At 43.1% G+C, this 19,828-nt stretch overlaps 1 protein-coding gene across 1 annotated transcript in view; it reads right to left on the bottom strand.

Annotated features, from left to right (window-relative positions):
* Nucleotides 1-17,987, bottom strand: part of LOC121607944 (NT-3 growth factor receptor-like) — a 211,173-nt gene extending 193,186 nt beyond the window's left edge. Inside the window, exons 1-2 of the mRNA XM_041939009.1 lie at nucleotides 17,947-17,987; nucleotides 17,078-17,290 (exon numbers count right to left, since the gene is read on the bottom strand). Of these exons, the coding sequence (XP_041794943.1) occupies nucleotides 17,078-17,290; nucleotides 17,947-17,987 (254 nt within the window). The remainder of the gene's footprint in view (nucleotides 1-17,077; nucleotides 17,291-17,946) is intronic.
* Nucleotides 17,988-19,828: the final 1,841 nt, after the last annotated feature.

Genomic DNA, 19,828 nt, shown 5'->3' with positions numbered 1-19,828 from the left:
TCTCTCTGATTGAATTCCCTGAATTAGAGTCTGACAGGTGGTCTGAGTAGGAACCTGACCTGCCTCTAGAGCTCAGAGGGACTGTAACAAAAACTGCAGCCTCTTGAGGATGTTGTTGTCTGGTATTCTACTTCAGCAAAGCTACACATAAACATCTTTGCGGACGTACCCAGAAAAGGGTCACATGGTTGGTAGTTTCAGGTTGTTTACGGAAGAGCCAACAAATTAAGCTCCAGATCGCTATGACGCGTTGCTCAGCCTTGCATGACAACAAACCTGATTGGTTGATCCAGATATGGTCTGTTGGGAGGAGGATTCAAAATGGACATGTTCATGTTATACCCAAAGTCCACCAAAGTACCCTGACTAACTTTATTAAACTATATAAACTATACTCGTTACACTAAAGAGGCATGAGGAGTTATACTGGGCCAGCCTCACCGTGTCCTCAGCTCTAAACTGAATTTCTGACGCTGGTTTGTATTGAATTAATAACCCTTTCTGTTGTATTTTCCTCTTGTTTGGACTTTCGAATGAAAAATGTTGTACTTTTTCAGGGAGCATTTTCATTTTTGCTTGGAAATGTTTCGTAGAATTTACCCTTTGTATTTGTGTGTGTGTGTGTGTGTGTGCGCGTGCGTGCGTCGAGGAATTTGCTCAAGACGAATAATTTCATGTGTTCAAACACACCAAGAGTTGGCCCGGATGAAAACAACTCAAACTGCTTCCAGCCAAAACACAACAAAATTAGTTTAATTGGACCATCGTGGCGCTCAGAGCAAACGGAGGACATCCATTAATGACACCAAATTAAAAAACACATTTGAATTAAAGTGGGGGAAAAAAAAAAAAAAGCAAAAGCATTTTACAACCCATTGCTTCTGGCTGTGTGGGGCGTTTGATGCTGAAACTGTTGAGTCGGTGCCTGTGGCAGGAGGAAAGTTTAACATTCCTGTCAGAGCGGGCCAAAGAAACGTCTTCATTTAGGGAGACCAGCAGAGAATTTCACCCGCTGACAAACGGCTCAAAGTCAAACACTGATAGCGAAATCATCACTGCAGAAAAACACGTCAGCTGATGCAGGAGTGCTGAACGAGTCAGTGTCAGTTCAACAAAACGAGTCATAGAGTAAGCAAAACATATAGCACTCCAGATGGGACCATACAGAAATGAATGGGTGGACTGGCTAGACTTTCCTCACAGCATCGTGGCGCGTCAGGAAAAACTTTTCAGGACTGCACGGCACAGCACCATCACTGTGCAGCTCCTCAAAGTGAAACTGTCACATTTTAACGCCTGGGCAGACACACAGGAAATGGCTCCTCTCCAGAATCGCTGAGCATTAATGTAGATGCGCTCGGAGGCTTGAGACCTGCTCCGGGCCGGTCGTGAACCGAGGCTGGCTCAGCTGTTTTGCGGCCAGGTTCAGCCTGGATCTAAACACACTGGAAGCTGAGGCGGGCCGGGCGCCAAGGCAGCGAGAGAGAGGGAGGGGAGAGAGACATAGGAGCAGAGGCGGAGAGAGAGAGAGGGAGCTGGTGGCAGACAGCGGTTTGTGTGACCAGCTTATCAACACAACAGGGGCTCTGGCTGAACAAATTGCCTTCTCTGTTCACTGTGATTAGACTGCGACCGACCGGCGCACGCGCGCGCACGCACGCACACGCACGCCGTCACACACAGTCACTCTTAAGATGATGTGTTGGCAATCAGAGACTAGCAATTGCAGCGAGATTTCCAGCCCTGTTTCTTCTGTCGACGAGGGTTCTTCAAGGACACGGCGTGTGTGTGCACACACACGAGCGGGGATGCGTGCTTGGGGTTCCACTGAAAACCAGTTGATCGGTTAAGTGCTGTGTGAAAACACTCTCAAAGTGGTGACATGAGACCAGCAGAGACGAGCTGAAACAGCTGTCTTGTCACGCCATCATTACGGATGATTTAGGGATTGAAGGTGCTCGCGGTGCTTTGCGCTGATATTCATGATCTTATATGAACAATTTTCAGGCCATAATTTTGGGGAAAATTTGCAGACATTTAAAAACTGCATAAACTTATTCCATTAAACAAAGCCTTGGCAGATTAATAGCACTAAAAGGACAGATTCATTTGTATGACCAATTTCCAGCAAACTGAGATTGGTTAAAAAAAAAAAAAAAAGAAAGAAATCTAATTAACACAGTGCATCTGTAAGTTATGTGACTGACTCAGTGAGCTAAAAGCACCTGACTGCTTCAGTACATTTGTACAGAATTTATTTATGTTGTGAGGACAGTGAATACATTTTCATTTTCAAATGATAAATCCCCAAGTGTCACAGGTAAAAGCCTGGTTTTCTGGGCTGATAATAGTCATGAGCTTTTACTCAAATTGATGTATTTTTTGGCCTTTCGAGGGCAGTGGAGAAAGCCAGAAAACAACATCTAACATATCATCACCTCTCTCAAGTTTATTATTTTTTTTAATCACAGATGTGTTAGCATGAGTTGCTTTTTTGCATCCAGCAAACCCAGAGACACATTATCATGCACAGCAGTGCCTCTCTGCTGGCTGCCAGCTGGTGCAGGCTAAACCACAGCAAACCAAAAAGTCAGTCTGCATGTTGCTTCACAAGGTTCGCTCTGGGCTCGATTGCCATCAGGTGTGCCTTGAAGTGTTCAGGTGCTGATTAGCAGAGAATCTAACAGGTTCACGTTCCCCAATACGAATGAACTTCAGACAGTCAAGTTATTGGTAACAGCAACAACAATTCCAACATACAAAGTGAGTATAAATATTACATTTCTGTAAGTTAATGAGATCCAGTAAATGTCAGAGTACAAAACCTGGCTAGCACTACAAGAATGAGTAGACCCAGAAACCAAACATTTCCTTAAGATGCCATAAATATCATAGTACATAACTTTCCTCATAATAAGATACATATGAAAAATTAGCAGAAAAAAATATTTAAAAAGATAAAAAAGAGGACAGTACACAATTTATATTATATATTATGATACATTACAAAAATCAGAGGAGGTGGATATTATTTGCAGAGTAGATATTAAATATACCTGTCTTAATGAGGGAGAGGAGGGAAAGAGGTGTGCCAGGAGGACTTTTAGTGGCTTAACTTTACCTACATCAGTGTCACCTGTGGGCACTTGGGAACAATGTAGGTCTGACATACAAGTTACAAAATGGACTCAAGTCTAATGCCTCATTCAACCCGTGTGGCTCTGAGGAGTTGAGTTTGGATTAAAATAAGATTGCCTGTTCAATAACTGATGTATGATGTTGCCACCCCCTGGGTTAGCAGTGACTCCCTCAGTCCCGGTTAATATAAGAGAAGCAGCAGAACCGCGGTTTGTTTCCTCGCAGCGTCTCGCAATACTGCATGTTTTCATTTCTTAGAGCTGCTTCACGTTCAGCTTTCCTCAGCCTCACACTACGCTCTGTGTGGCCTACATATACAAAGCCACATGGACACAGACATCAAATTCATTTTATATTTCCGCTTTCACCACTTTATTATCATAAGTGTGAGAGCAATGTGTACGTCTACCACACCTGCAATTTCCATAAACCTCCTCCTCCTCCTTAGAGAGCCAGTTAGTTTTCCTGTTAGGCTCTCTGTACATACACAGACGTCACAGTGGAGTCCTTTACATTCTTACCCCTTTCATAACACGAGCTTGGCATAGGAGCAGATACATGCTGCAGAGTAGAGTCACATTTTAGTAGACCTCAGTGTTTTCTGCTCATCCTTCCAGAGACAGAATTATATTCAGATACAAAAGAAACTCTTCAGGTCTTTGAGATGGAGAAAATAATTGTTCTCTATTTAGGGCACTAGACTTGTTGACCGCTGTATCCATAAAAGGTCTTTGTTACCTCTTTGGACAAATCTTGCCTTCATTTCTCCTGTTTTGACATCAGAATCACTGCCTTTATTACATTCACCTTCCAACCCTTCAAACTGTGCACAGGGAATGTTGGCTAGCATCTCCTCAGGACTTCGAGCATCCGAATTAACATTTCAGTCAGTATCTGATGCAAGCTTTTCTCTTGACTTCATGGTAAATCTCAGCGTAGGGTCAGCATGATTAATGTAGTTACAAAAAACATGGGGCTCTTCCTCAGTAGATGTAAAACACACAACCGCATCATCAATAAATCTCTCGTGTTACAAAATGTTCTTCAGAAAACAAATCAGCATAATTAGGAGCAGAGGGAGGCCCCGCGCTCGTCAAACTAAATTCAGAAGAACCATTAAAAATTCAACTGGTAATTCCTCTCTTTGCAATTATAAAAACTATCGCATGGCATCAAGACCGCCTTCATGTGGAATGTTTGTATATAATCATCAAATGTTACTGGAATCTGACAATAATTTGAAGACATCATCAGTGTAAAGTTCTTATAACATCTTCAGTGAAGTGATGAGCAAACTTTGAATAAAGTGTTGTTCCCTGCAGCAGCAGGTCTGCCCAGTGGAGTTGCGAGTCTGTCACCGATCTTCAGAAGTAAAAATAATGCAGAGGTGACACGATGCTCTGCTGTCAAAAACTCACACTGAGCATTTGTAATCCGCTTCATCTCTAAGGATCTATATAGCATTCTGTGTAAAAGCTCCCTGTTGGTTCACCACTCTCCTCGTTTGGGTTTTCTACTCCAGGGATTCTTCTTCTCCCTCTGATCACTTGTCCAATGATGCACCGATCCACTCACGTAATCCTCCGCATCACATTCAAATTTCTTAATTTTTGAACGTTGGAGTTGTCTAACTTCTTGTCGGTGGCTATAAACCTGTCTTCACTTTGAGTCCTAGTATCTTATTCTTTATTTCTGTGATGTCTTGTTTCAATGAGTGAATGAATGAGCACATGTTTCAGACTTGCTCCCATTTCTGTGGGAAATCGGGATTCGTATTCCTCAGTGTAGGCATCTTTTTAATTCTTAAGCCTCTGGGAATCTGTGTAGCTTGCCAATTTTCCGACAATGCATTGGATTCCACTCAAGCCAAATTTATTTCCTCCCTAAATAGTCCATTTCTACCTTGAGACTGTTTACTGTTGTGTTTTCTGTGGCTCGATAGCGACCATCAAACAGTGAAGGCTTGCTGAAAGTCTTTTTAGTGCAGCTATCTGCTAATAAAATGTGGTCAGAATATTTCTTGTGTAAAAAGAGTTGAAATAGTGACACCAGCTGAACCAAATTATTTTTCAATAATATTTTTCTCCCTCATATCATAAATTTATCAACATATGTCCTCTAAGGAACAGACTCATTTGAACCTATTGCTTCATTCACAGCTTCATTTGGCTGTGATCCAGTGTAGAAATGGGCTGAGAACTTGTTGCTCAAACTCTCTCAGTTTAAACACTGCTTATGTTTTTATAATGCGACAAATAAAAATACTGAGCAAAGTTAAAGAGCAAAATCTGATGACATTTGAATGAGAGGCCTCAATCTCCATCAGTGCTGTGCAAGTTACTGAAAATTACAAGTTACATCTCTCAAAAGTAATTGAATTACTCCAGTAGCTAATTAATAGGGAAATAAGCTTTTGTGTTCCGACTAGTCCCCCTACCTGAAAGTTACACTTAAACAGGAGGATTTGGTTGAGGAGGACGATGCTGGATGTGCAAGTGAACATGAGTTTTATGTGTACATGTATATCGGTAATTATATTTGATAAACCAAAATTTTGTCCGTTTATTTTAGAAACAGCACAATCACGACGATACAACCCTCAGAAATCCAGGGAATGTGCTGCATTTGTCTGCCGTCCTCTGCAGTTGTCCACTAGTTGCTTTGCAATGCGAGCCCTGCTCTCCACTCACTGCCGTCCTGTCTCTGCCTCGCTCTTTCTCTCCCAGACGAACCTATTCAGCAGCAGCAGAAACGATGTTTGTATGTATGAGGCCAGGCTTCATTTTCTCCGTGGTTCTGCCGCTGACAGCAAGGTGTGACTTTGAATAAAAGAATTGCGACACGAGTTAGACAGTCCATTTCCCTGGGATTTGGCTGCGGATGGCAACGTGTGACATGGCGAGCTGTAACAAACGCGATGCGGTCTGTGAGTGCAGTCAAATCATCTCTCCTTTCTAACGCCGAATTCAGCTGCGAATGTCTGCCTTTGCTTCAGACTTGGAGAGCCGCTGGAGGAGTCCCAATTTACAGCCAAGCACGAACAACTCCAGAGCTGGGCTTAATGGAGGTCATTCTCTAACGAGCGACACGTGGACTGCACATGTGATTGTAAAATTATTACCCCCCATCTCTCTTTTCTCAGGAAATCTGGCATTTCTCAACTTTGAGTTTTAACCCAAAACTGGACAATTAACCATAAAATGTTTCTTCTCATCTTTATTTCATTCTTTGATATACATTTAATTCAGTGACAAACATACTAGTTGAAGAATCTATAGCTATCTGAGCATGCTATCATTTGCTAATTAGCGCTTAGAATAAGGTACAGCTGAGGCAGATGGGAAGGTCATTACTTTTGCAGGTTTTTGAGCAGGAACCAAAGTGCAGGACAAGCTGAAATGTTGGCCTGATGATGGCGCAAGATGAAACCAAAGTTAGGAGGATTCACCCACTCGGGACGTGAATGTTCTAGAAAAATTATCATGAATCAAACTTATCGATATTCCAGTCTGTGTGCCAGTGGTTGACAGATAACCCAGCGCACTTTGGATAAGAGGATGTGGGCGAAGGCGAAGCATACACCGACTTTAGAATCTCCGCCATCCACTTCAATACGTGGGTGTCTGTCCCCCCATTTTTATGAGCGAAAAAAGATGGGTATCAACAAAGGAAAGAAAGTGTGACACAAAATGTCGTGGAAACAGACTGAGAGAATAAATCATGACGTGCATGAAGCATGTGATTTGAGATGAGAAATGCTGGTATGAAACAAACAGAAATGGCAAATTTATAGTGTGGCTTACATTGTTTTTCCACCATTTGAGGTTTGGCTGGCAGTCAATTAATTAAGCCATCTTGCTGCACCCTCTTCTTCTGCAATGGTTTAATGGCATCCTACTGGAGGATTAGCACCATCAGCTGTGTATCTCCATGAACCAACTCCTAATAATTGAAGGATGGTGGTGGATGGAAATGTGGATGGAAATGTGCATTAGTTCCCATTTTCTTCTGCTGAAATTCTGAACTTTGGTCATATTTTGCAACACATTTGGATGGAACCCTGGCTAATGCTAACAGCTGAGTGTCTTCATGATGACATAAAACATTTAGATGGAAACAAACGATGAATGAAAATCAGGATATGGTTAGTCTATCTTAGCATAAAGGCTGAGAGCAGGGGGAAACGGCTACCCTTGCTCTAATAACACCTGCACAACTTGTATGTGGTAGTGTCAGACATCATTACTACGACACAATAAACTGAATTGTATGTTGAGCAGTTGATGAGGAAATCGAAAGTAAAGGCACTTCACACGGCATCAATTTGAAGACTAGCCGCGGCAGCTGCAATCCTGTACGCAGAACAATTAACAATAGGTGTAGTTGTGCTAGCTGAACTAGTAGAAGTAGCAGCATAGTCCCACAGACTGAAGATGGCGCTGCTGAGCATTGGCTTAAATGATCACTTCACTGTAGAGCGTTTCATTTCCGAGTCGTACAACACATCCATTATACGCACAGCCAGCGGGGGGTGCTATTTTCTACATTCTCCTCACAAATGTAGTGAGTGAGACAAGCTGTATTTACCCTGTGGAACAAAACACATAACTCTGAGCTGGCTGATAATGGAAGCTTTATGGTTTGCTTTACATTACATCCTTGTCACTATCCACCATTATTAACAGTGAGCTGATAACACAGACTGGAACACTATAATCAATGTCTCTGCACCGATGAAGAAGTACTGTGTGTGTGTGTGTTTGTGTGTGTGTGTGTGTGTGTGTGTGTGTGTGTGTGTGTGTGTGTGTGTGTGTGTGTGCGTGTGTATGCTTGTGTGTGTGTGACCTTATTTTGTGTAGGTTGCAGCGGGGAAGTGATTCATTGCCATGAACCGCAAGGATTCATACATCAGTGTAAACTACACGCACACACACACACACAAACACGCACACACACACACACACAAACACGCACACACACACACTCTAACTGGCTCATGCAGCATACCGACACACTATAAACTTCACATCATCGTCTTCCGTACACACACTCAGTACGTGAAACTGGCAATCACTGAGCCCTGAACCTGCTTCACTCTTGCTCCCTTTTACACACACACACACACACACACACACACACACACACATTTTAGTTCCCATGAAGTTGTGGGACCCCACACCATGACTTGGCTCCCGGTATTGGGACCCAAACACAGATAAACAAGGCCACACACACACACACACACACACACACACACCCTTGTGTTTCCATCATATTAAACAGGGTTGCATTCATTTCCTGGAAACCCAAACCATAACCACTGCTTGCCTAACCGTGACCGTGATTTATGCAGTGGGGACCTGCGTTTTCTCCCCAAAAGGAAGGCGAGTCCCCACATGAGTAACACTCACCCACACTCACAGACACTCTAGCTGTGCTCACACTTGTGCAATCAAGGACATGTGAGCAGTGAACACTTACAGATTACAGAACCTACCAGCAACAAACAAAGACTGTGAATCTGCCCATACAGCGAAGGGAAAATGACGGCGAATTACAGCATCGAACTTTCAAAGTTTTGTCCATTATTCCTATGAGAAAAAAACCCACTAGGAGCCAGAGAATTTCAGTCTTTCAGTTTTTAAAGCCAAAAAAAAACAAACATGACAGTCAAAGTCCACCTTGCGTTGCAGCCTGTGCTGTCGGCCTTGAAAACACTGACACGTCAAACATCCCTCTGACCTGTTTGGGATCCATAACTCTGGGAGATATTGACATTGTCAGACAGCATTAGTGCATTACTGAACAAAATATTGACTCTTTTTTTCATTTTCATAATTGACAGCATTTTAATATTGACATCAGCACAGCATTGATCCTCAGTCATTGACATTGTGTCATAATGCGTTCCATAAACAGCTCTGTTAGATACATAAAGATGAAAAGGAGGACACAGTCGTGTTTTCAGCGCTTAGCGCCGGCGTTAGGTGGACTGCTCGGTCTCGTTTGACAGGTGCCAGTGATGGTTTGTGCACTGCTAAATAGAAATGTTAAAATGTTACTGCGGTTATTCATTAGCCACATACAACATGGCACGACATTGGATGTTTTTAAAATCTTCAGATGTTCTTGCACATGCGTGCTAATTACAAAAATGTATGGAATTTATATTATTGTATTAGATATATAAATAACCTATGCATGTGCTGCATGTGGCTAATCAGCATTGATGCACCGACCCAGTGACACAGCAGCAGGAACACCTGCCATTATTTGGTATCTGATAGGGGGATTTGGAAAATTGAGCTCCATCCATCCAGTCATGTATCCCTCCATCCATCCAATTCTAATTTATCCAGTTCAGGGTCATGAGGCTGGAGCCTGGTTGCATCTGCAGCATACACTGTCAACGCCCTCACAGGGTCTTCGATGTTAGGTAGTTATGGCTTCCTTGGGATATTTTCTTGATCTTTATTCCCTATTCAAATGAAAAATTAAGTTCAAAAGACACATGGCTCAGACAATCCTGAAATGTCTTTTTAATTATTTCAGTCGACTCCCCGCTGAGTGCTGATGAACCCGGAGGAAGAAAATAGCCAACTAAAACTCAGTGTCACATTATCGCCTTAACAGCATCTCGACCCAGACTGCCTAATCCTTTACACATCGTCACACGCTCACACACACACATCTCACACACACACACACACTCACTCACAGCACTGTAGCTGATGCGATCTGGCCTGTCACACCGATGTGGTACATAATGGCTGCTAATGTTATTGAATATTTTCCTATAGCGTAAGCACAGCGGCTCGTTCACTCTGCCCCGGCCTCACGGACAGGACATAGAGCGGCGGGCTGTTTCTCTTTATTTATCTATTTATTTGACTGGGGCCACGGTGACTGGCTGGGTCACAGCACAGAACACTCATTTACTTAATGTCATACAAATAATTACATTCCAGTCCGTTCTGCTAAAAATCATTGAAAAATACATGAGTTACAGCAACAAGTGATGCAGCTTTTATGCTTTTAAAAGCTACCATCATCACTTCCTCTGACAGGCAGCGGATGGTAGGGTGGGGGAGGATTTAAGGCAGCCTTTTTTATTGGTTTTGCACTTAAATATTAAATATTAGAATTTTGGGGGGGATTTTCATAATAGCAATAATGTTGTAACACACGGTGAAGTGAGTTTGAACATCCTTTTGAGGGTTCATATCACAAAATATGACAAACATTTTTGAGCTTAAATGTATTCTGTGCAAAAACATCATTGACTTTGAATAAAGGAGACTGTAAATATTTTATTCTCTGCGGTTTCGAGATCTCTGCGCTTGAAGGCTTCTGCTGCCATCCCAACAAGAGGAAGATGCATGGAATTTCATTTGCACTGCTTAGAGTATTGAATATGTGCAAAACTCAACAGCTATGTGACTTGTTTTCACTCTTTCTTACCTTCCTATGAAACTCTGCAACAAGGTCAAATGTATTGTTGCTATGCTATTGAAGAGTCACAAACAGAACTCCATTCTAGTGGGGTGGTGGCAGAGATCTCAGAGACAGATATCTGAACACATGGGCAGATAAACCACAACTCTTTGCGTGACTAGATACCACTAGAAGTCATGGCAAGATTAACCTGCTGGAGGTCCTGGGGTAAAAATTACCTGCTGCGCCCCCATTAATCCCAGTTTCTCCCATTCTTGGCTGTGCTTTTTATTGTAATTTACCTCTATCTAAAACTTGAACACTTTCAATTTAATTGTGTCTCTTAACTGTTTTTGCTGTTTAACTTTATTTGGAACAGAATTATTTTTCTCCCTTATTTCTACACTCGGGCTACATTATTATAACCACAAACGTCTCCTAACCGTTGTAACCCAAACCATGAAACTTTCAATAAATATATGTGCTGTGATAAATTGGACTGCAACTCTCTCTTCTCTATCAATTAATTATATTTAGGCTTTTTTTTTTTCTATGAAATGTCAATGTGAAAAATATTAAAATCACAGCTTGTTGAGTCCAGGGTGATGTCCTCAAATGTCGTGTTTTGTTTGACCAACAGACCAAACCAACCAAATCAAATATTACAGGTTTATAGTGATAAAAAATAATGAAGAGCAACAGATCCTCACATTATAGAGAAACTGGAAACAACAAAAGGCTGGCACTTTGCCTAAAAAATGACTAAACGTATTAGCTCTTTATTGAAATAGTCATATTATCTTATCTTATCAGTCAGCCACCAAGAAAGACACTGCATCCCCAAACCTGGGCAAATAAAACCAAACTCTCTGCATGGCTCAGTGTAAGTGTTGAATGAACTGAACAATTCAGTTAAAAAGCTATCAGATCACTCTTCAGGGGCTTTTCGATGACCGGAAAGCTGTGCTGAAGAATTCTGGGAAGCTCCACTGCAGCATCAACAAACAAACTGAACGCGTTGTTCATGTGAAGCGGCGGGGGTTCGAGAGAGGTCCGCTGACAAATGGAGGTGTGTTAACCCCGAGACCGCAGCGCCCCTCTGAACAGTCAGTATGCTAAATGTCAGATCTTAATGGGAGCACAAAATAAAGCCAAGCGTTTGGTTTCAGTCTGTGAAACAAAAAGAAGGAAATGAAAATGAGAAAAACTTTTTGTGTGTGAGTGTGTGTGTGTGTGACAGCAAGCTGTCAATACATGTGGCGCTGATTTCAAACAGTTCAGTACTTTCCTACTTGCTGTCCACATCTCCCTCATCTTTCATCTGTCTCTTAGCTCCACCACCTTCTCTCTCTCTTTCACCCACTGCTTTCACTCTCACACACACTGCTTTTCTACCCGCCATCTTCTCTCTCTCTAGTGCTTTTTCCATCTCGAGACGCTGAATAAAAACAATGCTCCCTTATCACAGGGCGCCTCTCATTTTCTGTGTTTTCCGCTCATTTCGCTACGTGCTCTGTGACCAGCGTGGAAAGCAAGCAGTCAGTGTGGAAGCAGCCCTGTGTTGCACTCTTCCTACACACGGTGGTGGGTGGAAACAGGAGTCAGGAATCAGTGCTGCAGCAGCCTCTTTCTTCTCCACCAAACGGATCGATAATGAAGAGAGGTTTAGTTCTCACAAAATAATCTATCACATCAAAGATCTTTTTCAGTTGGAGATTTTTTTTTGCTTCTTCGTTTTCTCCCCATCCCATTTGTAAAGATTTATAGATAATGTAACTGATCTTCTTCCCCGTGCAGCACATTTCAAGTTAAAGCTCCTGGGGTTTTTTTTGTCATTTTATTTCCAATTGTTGTGCTGTGTGATCCTAACGCACTGCGATGTGTTGACTGCTGCCAGCTGAAAGACTTCACTGAGGGAGGGAAGGTGCAGTGCCAGCAGGGGGCGATAATAACAGTGAATGTAGTATGACAACAAAATATGGACAATTGACCTCCGTGACCTCCACACAGAAACCAAGAGAAGGCGTTTTTTTTTTTTAAGTAAGTAGTTATTTCAAACCGAACCTTGATCCTGATGATTCTTAAACTAGCCAAGTAGTTGTTAACTAAAAGTAACTAAACTGCGACCGTTCCCTGAAAGGCTTCTCAATAAGCTTTATTTTGAAAGTGTAACCAGATATCACATTTTTATTATTGCTAACCACACCACAGAATGAAGGTGTTGTTTTCACACCTTTCAGGGGCGGGTATATATTTAAGGTGACACCAGGTGGACTATAGCCCAGTATAATATATTGCTGGTATCAATATTTAGGAATTTCAAAAATCTGGAACCAACAAATGTTTGTTATTCTTGCCAATAACCTAAATGATTCAAATATGATTAAGACTTGTTTTCAGTCAGTCAACTTCAATGAATTGCTTCAGCATTGTTTGCTGTTCCTGAATAAAGTAGATCGAGTTTGGTGCACTATGTCTGTTTAGGCTGTGTGCATTTTTCAAGCGGTCTACAAATCCTGGAGCCTCCTCTCTTCCAGCAGTCAGAGTTGCTGTGGAGAGGCATGGTTTAATTTCACTGTGAGCAGCAACAAGGCTGAATTCACACAGACGGAGAGAAACTCAGAGAGCAAGACCCGGGCTCAGAGGCAGAGGGGGATTTTGCTTTTCAAGGAAGCAGTGACAGCTCACATCTAGAGCACTCACACGCCGCCGCTGCTGGGACGCAGAATGCAGCGAGAGATGGAAAACTGACGGGAGGAGAAAGCCTGTGTGTGTGTGTGTGTTTTGCAGGCTAAATAAGACAGTACATAGCAGAGAGCATGGGGATACAGTGGCAGCCGCTTCTTTCCACAACACGCACCTGATGGACTACAGCCTCTGAGTGCTGGGTGAAATGTTGCTGGAAAATCCCTGTGAGCACACACACACACACACACGCACACACACACACACACAGACACTCGTGCATGTGCACTACAACAAGGTGGTGAAAGGAAATTCATGTAAAAAATGTTGATCTTTTCATCCTGACACCCTGTCAGCCTTGTTTTCTACTTTCACGCCACCAAAGCACAGTGAAGTGAACCGAGCTAGAGCCGCATAGAACAGAGAGTCCCTGAACTCAACGCCAGGCAACACACAGATTTTAGTTGCACCAGGATCCAATGAAGCCGTTACTTCCCATTAAGACATGCCACTTTGCTGTCAGACAGCTCATTTCTAATCAGCTGTTTGCAGTCCAGTGATGTATTTTTAATAGGGCTGGATACCAAGGAATGGTCAGAAACTGGTACCAGTTCTCGATTGATCAGAGACAAATCATTGACGAGCTCCTGGGTAGTCAGTGCCACTGTTGGTAAATACAGTTCCTATACATTTTACATTCATGCTTTGTTGTCTTCTTCATCAGCAGATTGTAAATGTAGATTTTATGGCAATTCATGACGTTTTTTTTGTAAGTTTGGGTCCCGAGGAGACACAGGATTTCTCTCGTGCTGAAAAAGCAAAATACCGCACAGCCCTCGTTCTTTGCAAAAAGGGATTCCACAGTTCAGCTGAGACCAGCTTCAGCCGCCTGAATTGGTCAAATTTAGTGCGTGTCCTCTAAAGTTACAGCCTCTGCAGCGTGAAACTCCGAGACACAACAGTGAGGATGAAGATGCCCTTTTGATTTGAGACAGACTGCTTCAAGCCCATTTTAGCTTCAGCTGAGCTTTAGAAAGATTTTTTTCGTGTGTGTGCACAGAGAAGCACAAGATAATAACTCACAGACAATCTCCAAAATTGTCTGAAAATCCTTGCGGCGACGTTATAGAGTCTTTAAGCTGATTTCTCTAATCTGATTCAACAACTTAAGTGGTGTAAAGAGGAATCAGCAGCAGTTTGAGGAAGCACGAAGATGAAATGAAATTCAACAGACTGAACTTCTTGACACTTGAACACAGCGTCAATGCTCCCTTTGAGCTGCTTCAACATCAGAGAAAGTCCAGTTTTTTCCCATGTTTTCCACTGCACACACTTTTTTCTTCTGCATTGTTGTTGTTAAGCACTTTGTTAAAGTAGGGACGCATCGCGTTGTATTTATTGTCGTATGTCATCGGATATCATATTTCGCAAGTGGCTGACTGAGAAATATGGAAGTGCTCGAAACACATATCCACCATGGGTCTATGGCAAATCTATTGCTATTCTGTTGTAATCGACTGTCTATTGTTGTTGTCTGTTGCTGAGCGCTTTTAAAGCAAGTGATTCAAGATTCAAGATGTTTACTCTCACTCCGCTTGTACAAGTAAACTCGTAGGAAGTTATAGAAACATAAAAACAGATTATAAAAGAAATTCAAGGTGTAAAGCAATAAAATGTAAAAAAAACCCCAATGATATTAAATAAGGATATAAACAGCAGTAAAAGGTAAGCAGCAATAAAAGGTGCATATACAATCATTCAGCAGATCAGATCAGATTTAGATATTAATTATTAAACCAACCTAACTACCTGATGTAACTAAGCACTAAATAACCTAAACCTACCTTAGAAACACCTGAAGCAATATACACACACTAGTGCCAAGCTCCCGGCACATTGTCCTCCTCTATGGGGCCATTTTGATAAAACATCATGGGGACAATATAAAACATGAGTGATATCTAACAGGAGGCCACAAACATACACACACACACACACACACACACACACACACACACGAAGAGATTGGACATGTGAGATGAACTTATGCTGAGGCCTCTGGTTTGGTCATGTAAATGTCTCGAATCAAATATTCTCTCTGATAAAACGTGGTTTGGGGTCTTTTTGTGCCATTCTCAACCAAAGGAAGGAGGGTTTGCTGAGAGAGACTCAGCCCCCGGTGGTCGGGCCGGTCTCGCAAAGAAAACAGGATCTAAAATGATGTGGGTCTGCAGCGGTTTGCATTCAGTGCCCACCCAGGGAATATCAGGCTTTCACGGATATTTGGATGACTGGTTGGCAGTTCATCCCAAGGAAACTGACATTTAGACTTAGATTTGTGCTCATGAGCAACTGAGTCATGACTGCTTTTATCATCCAATGAAAAAGCTATTTGGAGATATCCGGGCTTATTACCTCTCAGGCTGTGCCGTTCTCTGTCATCGCAGGATAAAAAAAGGGAGGTATTTAGGGAGATACTTCCGAGAAATAATGGCATTTAAAGGGACAAAATCGGGAAACGCTTTTTTTCTGCTGCACTTAATTCAAACGCGGCCCTCTCGAGTCATCCTCCATTGGCTCATTCAAAGTAAAAGGGCCAGGGAGCATCGTTCAGGCTCCTCCAACATCCACTGTTTCAGATATGGACTCACTCACAATGACACACTAGTGGAGCAGTCCAAATCTTTGTGGTCAAGGTCAACCTGAGCAGGAGAGGATGACCTGCTGCCATGAATGTAGACAAAGGTAGTCCCTCCTCCGGCTATTCCCGCCACCTTTTCTAAAGAATTCACCACCCTTTTTGAGGCACCTGAATTCACAGTGCGTCAGTCTTCGGTGCTGCCGAAGAGGAGAAATATTTATCTGAGAGCAGAATTGATTCTGTCTGCCGTGCTGCTGGTCAGGGTCTCGGCTGTTACCGGCCGCTACATCACAGGTTTGACGGGCGCTGAGATCTGAACTAGTTTACAGCCAAAGGTTTAGGTCCGGCAAATCATAGAAAACGGTTTCCTCTCATGTCAGTGATGAAAGGATACATGTTGAAGGAATCCTCATATACACTGAAGCTGTGTGCATCAATTCAGAAAAGGTTAAGATCGTATTAAGGCGTCTTCTGTCTTTTCGAGGGAGGGTGGTTGCCTGGTGCGCTCAGTGTCTTGCACAGGACTGGCTGACCTGGACATACAATATAAAGGCTTGTGCACACAAATATAGAGTTGATGTACGGATAGACAGTATTACAGAGGAAGGGTGAACTGCGACCTCCAGTTGGTGAATTATTCTTGAGTACTCTGAGGCTTGAGTCTGGATCCCAGCACACTACACTGCGTATGGCAAGCAAAAAGGTCCAATTTTTAGAATAGTTCAAATTTCACATTTTTTTGTGTGAGATTTTTTTCACGGCTGTGATTAAATTTAATGAAAGTTTTAAATAAAGCCTGGCTTGTGACCGCCTCAGTTCAGAATTTTTGCACATTCACTAATGATCTAAAGTTTATATTTGTTGATTTCCTGCAAGACAAACACAAATTCTCCCCCAAAAAGCACATTTTAAACACACGAATCTCCTCTTCTACCCAGCTGAAGACTCTTTTCTCAATATTGGCATCAGTTAGGCCACTGGCCCCATATTCTCTGAATCTAGGCTTTGCTCAATTCTGCAGGTTTTTTTCCGCCCAGAACCAATGAGAAAAACCGTGCATCCTGCGCAGATAACCTCGGTAACTTCAGTTTAAGTGTATTTCCACCAGCAGCTCGAAATAAAACCGCCGACACATGCACGGCTATGACGTCTCTGCTCTGAAGAAGCAGCGGCACTTACATGGAGGTGATGTTCTGGAAGAGGTCTTCGATGTTCCCCGTGCTGTTGCCGGCGCTGCCGGTGCCCTGGAAGGACAGCAGCGAGAACGACATGGGGCTGCTGCTGTCGGACTTATTGCAGTAGATCTCCGTGGGCGAGCAGGCGCAGGTGAGCGGACAGTCCTGCAAGGACCTCAGGTAGTTGTGAAAGAAGACGCTGAGCACAAAGAAAACCCTCCAGTCGCACCATATCCTGGGAGAGCGACGGACGCCGAATGCGCCGAAGAACGCACCGAATCCATCCATGCTGTCACGACTCAAGTCCCCAGATTTCTTCGCAACTTTGCGGCGCAGCAGCGAGGAAAAAAAAAAAAAAAAAAGACTCAAATCCGCTTGGTCAAAGTCCGCTCCGCGCGTACGTGGGTGTATGAATGCGTAACCGGGGCTCTCACCTTATCTCTCACGCTGGAGTTCAAGTGTTAAATTATAATGAGAAAAAAGCATCTCCCTTTATGTCTGTGCGTATCCATATGCGTGTGTGTGCGTCTCTCCCTCTCTCTCTCTCTGTGCGTGTGTGTGTGTGTGTGTGTGTCTGTGTGTGGGTATGTCAAATTTTGATGATGCCAGTCACGGCTCTCCTGCTCGTTAAAAAAAAGGAAACTACACCGCTGGGAAGGAAAACACGGGGGGAAAAATCCGAAAATATTCCAGGTGAATGACATGAAGGGGTGTGAGCGTGTGCGCGCCGCTTCTCTTTCTCCTCTTCTCCTCTCTCTGCATCGTTTTATGTCATCCCTCCATCTCTCTCTCTCTCTCTCTCTCTCTCTCTCTCTCTCTCTCTCTCTCACTAGCGCTGTTGCTGGTACCAGGCGGTGGAAATGGTGGAGAGACCTCCACAGACACGGGGAGGCAGAGAGAGAGAAAGCCTCCATCCTCCGAGCTTGAAGTCCCACCTACTGGGCAGAGTGGAAACTGACGGAGAGGCGAGCGCGCAGCTGCTTCTGCTTTGAGATGGCAGTCAGATACATGGAAGGAAACATAATGGATGGCTCTATCCAAACACACACGCACGTCCAGTTATGTCTCCTGTCATCCCATATGAAGTTAGTAACATTATTTCCGTATGTTCAAAAGAAAATCACTAGCCTGAATACCAACCAAGCAAAGTGGGCACCTGGCCCAGAACCACACAACTCCACAGGCCCCAAAGCCCCAAAGGTTCACTGTATATAGACTGGTTCCATATAATTTGATTAACTGTGAATTTTATTATGTCTGGAAGAGGGGCCCCGTGTCAAATCCAGTTTCAGGACTCAAAAGTGCGCAGTAAGGGCTAGATGCTGTGTTTTATCTTATTGGCCTTGAGGTTAACAGTCACACAGAAAACCTGGGTCCAGGTTCCTCGTCGTCAAACCCGTCATACCTGAGGTGGCCCGCCCTGAGCTATGGCGTGGAACATTGAAGAAGAACATCATGCGGTACATTTCTGTCTTTTGGCCAAAAACGCTGCTGCTATTTGCTTCATCGGTCTGCCTCGTTTCCCACTTTTGTCCAGAGTGCAATACCTCTGTTGAAACTAATATGAAATGTGCATTGGATATTCTCGGCCCACGCGCTTTGAGCTCTGGTTAGGACTGAGAAACCAGAGCAGTCAGACAAACACACAGTCAGGTTTGTCCATCTTATCTAAGCTAGTGCTTGAACTGTGCCATGTATTAGCAGGGGTTTAGATGCTGAGCCTGATGGAGGATAGCTCTTCAAAATTCTGAATGACAACGTTTTTGAAAGTTCAACGCCAAAAGCTTTTTTAACGACTTATTATATGAACAGAATTGACAGACTAGTCCAAAATAAATGCACTTTCTTTGGTTGTGATGAAAGACCAGTACTAAAACACACAACACAAACTGTCCAAAAAGTCCTTGAGAATGCGACCCCCTCAAACTCAGAGACCTGAGTCTTCACATCGGTGTGTGTTCTCCCTCCCTCCTCCATCCCATCGTCTCTTTTTTCTCCCCTGGATGGTTTCGTCTTTTGAAAGCTCCACTGAACCTGAGAATAAAGGCAAGATCTTACCCACTAAAAAGCACTGAGGAATCTAAGCTGGGTCAAGAACGGCGGTAGGCTTAGCAAACAGTTTGGTGCTCAGTTCAGGGAGATGTTACAGTAGGGACACACACACACACACATATGCAAACACCGTCAGCTGGGCTTAAGGCCTCTGAGAAACTCAAGAGACGGAGGAGCCTGAGGAGACACTGATGCTAGAACCAATTCATAGATCACTGCTGCTGGAAGAAGTACTCACATCTTTGACTTGAGTATTTCAGAGTATTAATCTAGTAAAAGATGTGGAACAACAGTGCAGGAACGCTCTGTTCTGGAATAAGTCCTGCATTTAAAATTAGTTAAGTAAACATACATATACTTTCACAGATTCTTTCCTCCAGAGTCTCATTTGCATCAACACTGATGTAGTCAAATACCTGCAGATTTCTTTGCATGTTGTCGAAGTGTCACACAGCAGAAAAACAGAAATACTAGAATAGAAATGCAAGAACACATCAAGTATAGTGCTTTTGGTTTGATGTTAAATGAATTCAAACAGAAAACAAAATGAGAAGTTTCCTGTTTCTGAAGGTCTCATTTTTCATATTCCCTCTTGCTCATGAATGCTGGCGCTAACATCACATAAGCTACCTTTGATTTAGTGGCTGTCCTTAAATGTGTCACTTACTTTGTGTTGCATAACGTCCCCTGGCCCTGGCCTGTG

This window comes from Chelmon rostratus, chromosome 6, assembly GCF_017976325.1.
Source record: "Chelmon rostratus isolate fCheRos1 chromosome 6, fCheRos1.pri, whole genome shotgun sequence".
Classification (NCBI taxonomy): Eukaryota; Metazoa; Chordata; class Actinopteri; order Chaetodontiformes; family Chaetodontidae; genus Chelmon; species Chelmon rostratus.
The sequence above is the reverse complement of the archived record's forward strand: the minus strand, read 5'-3'. Positions and strand labels throughout refer to the sequence as shown.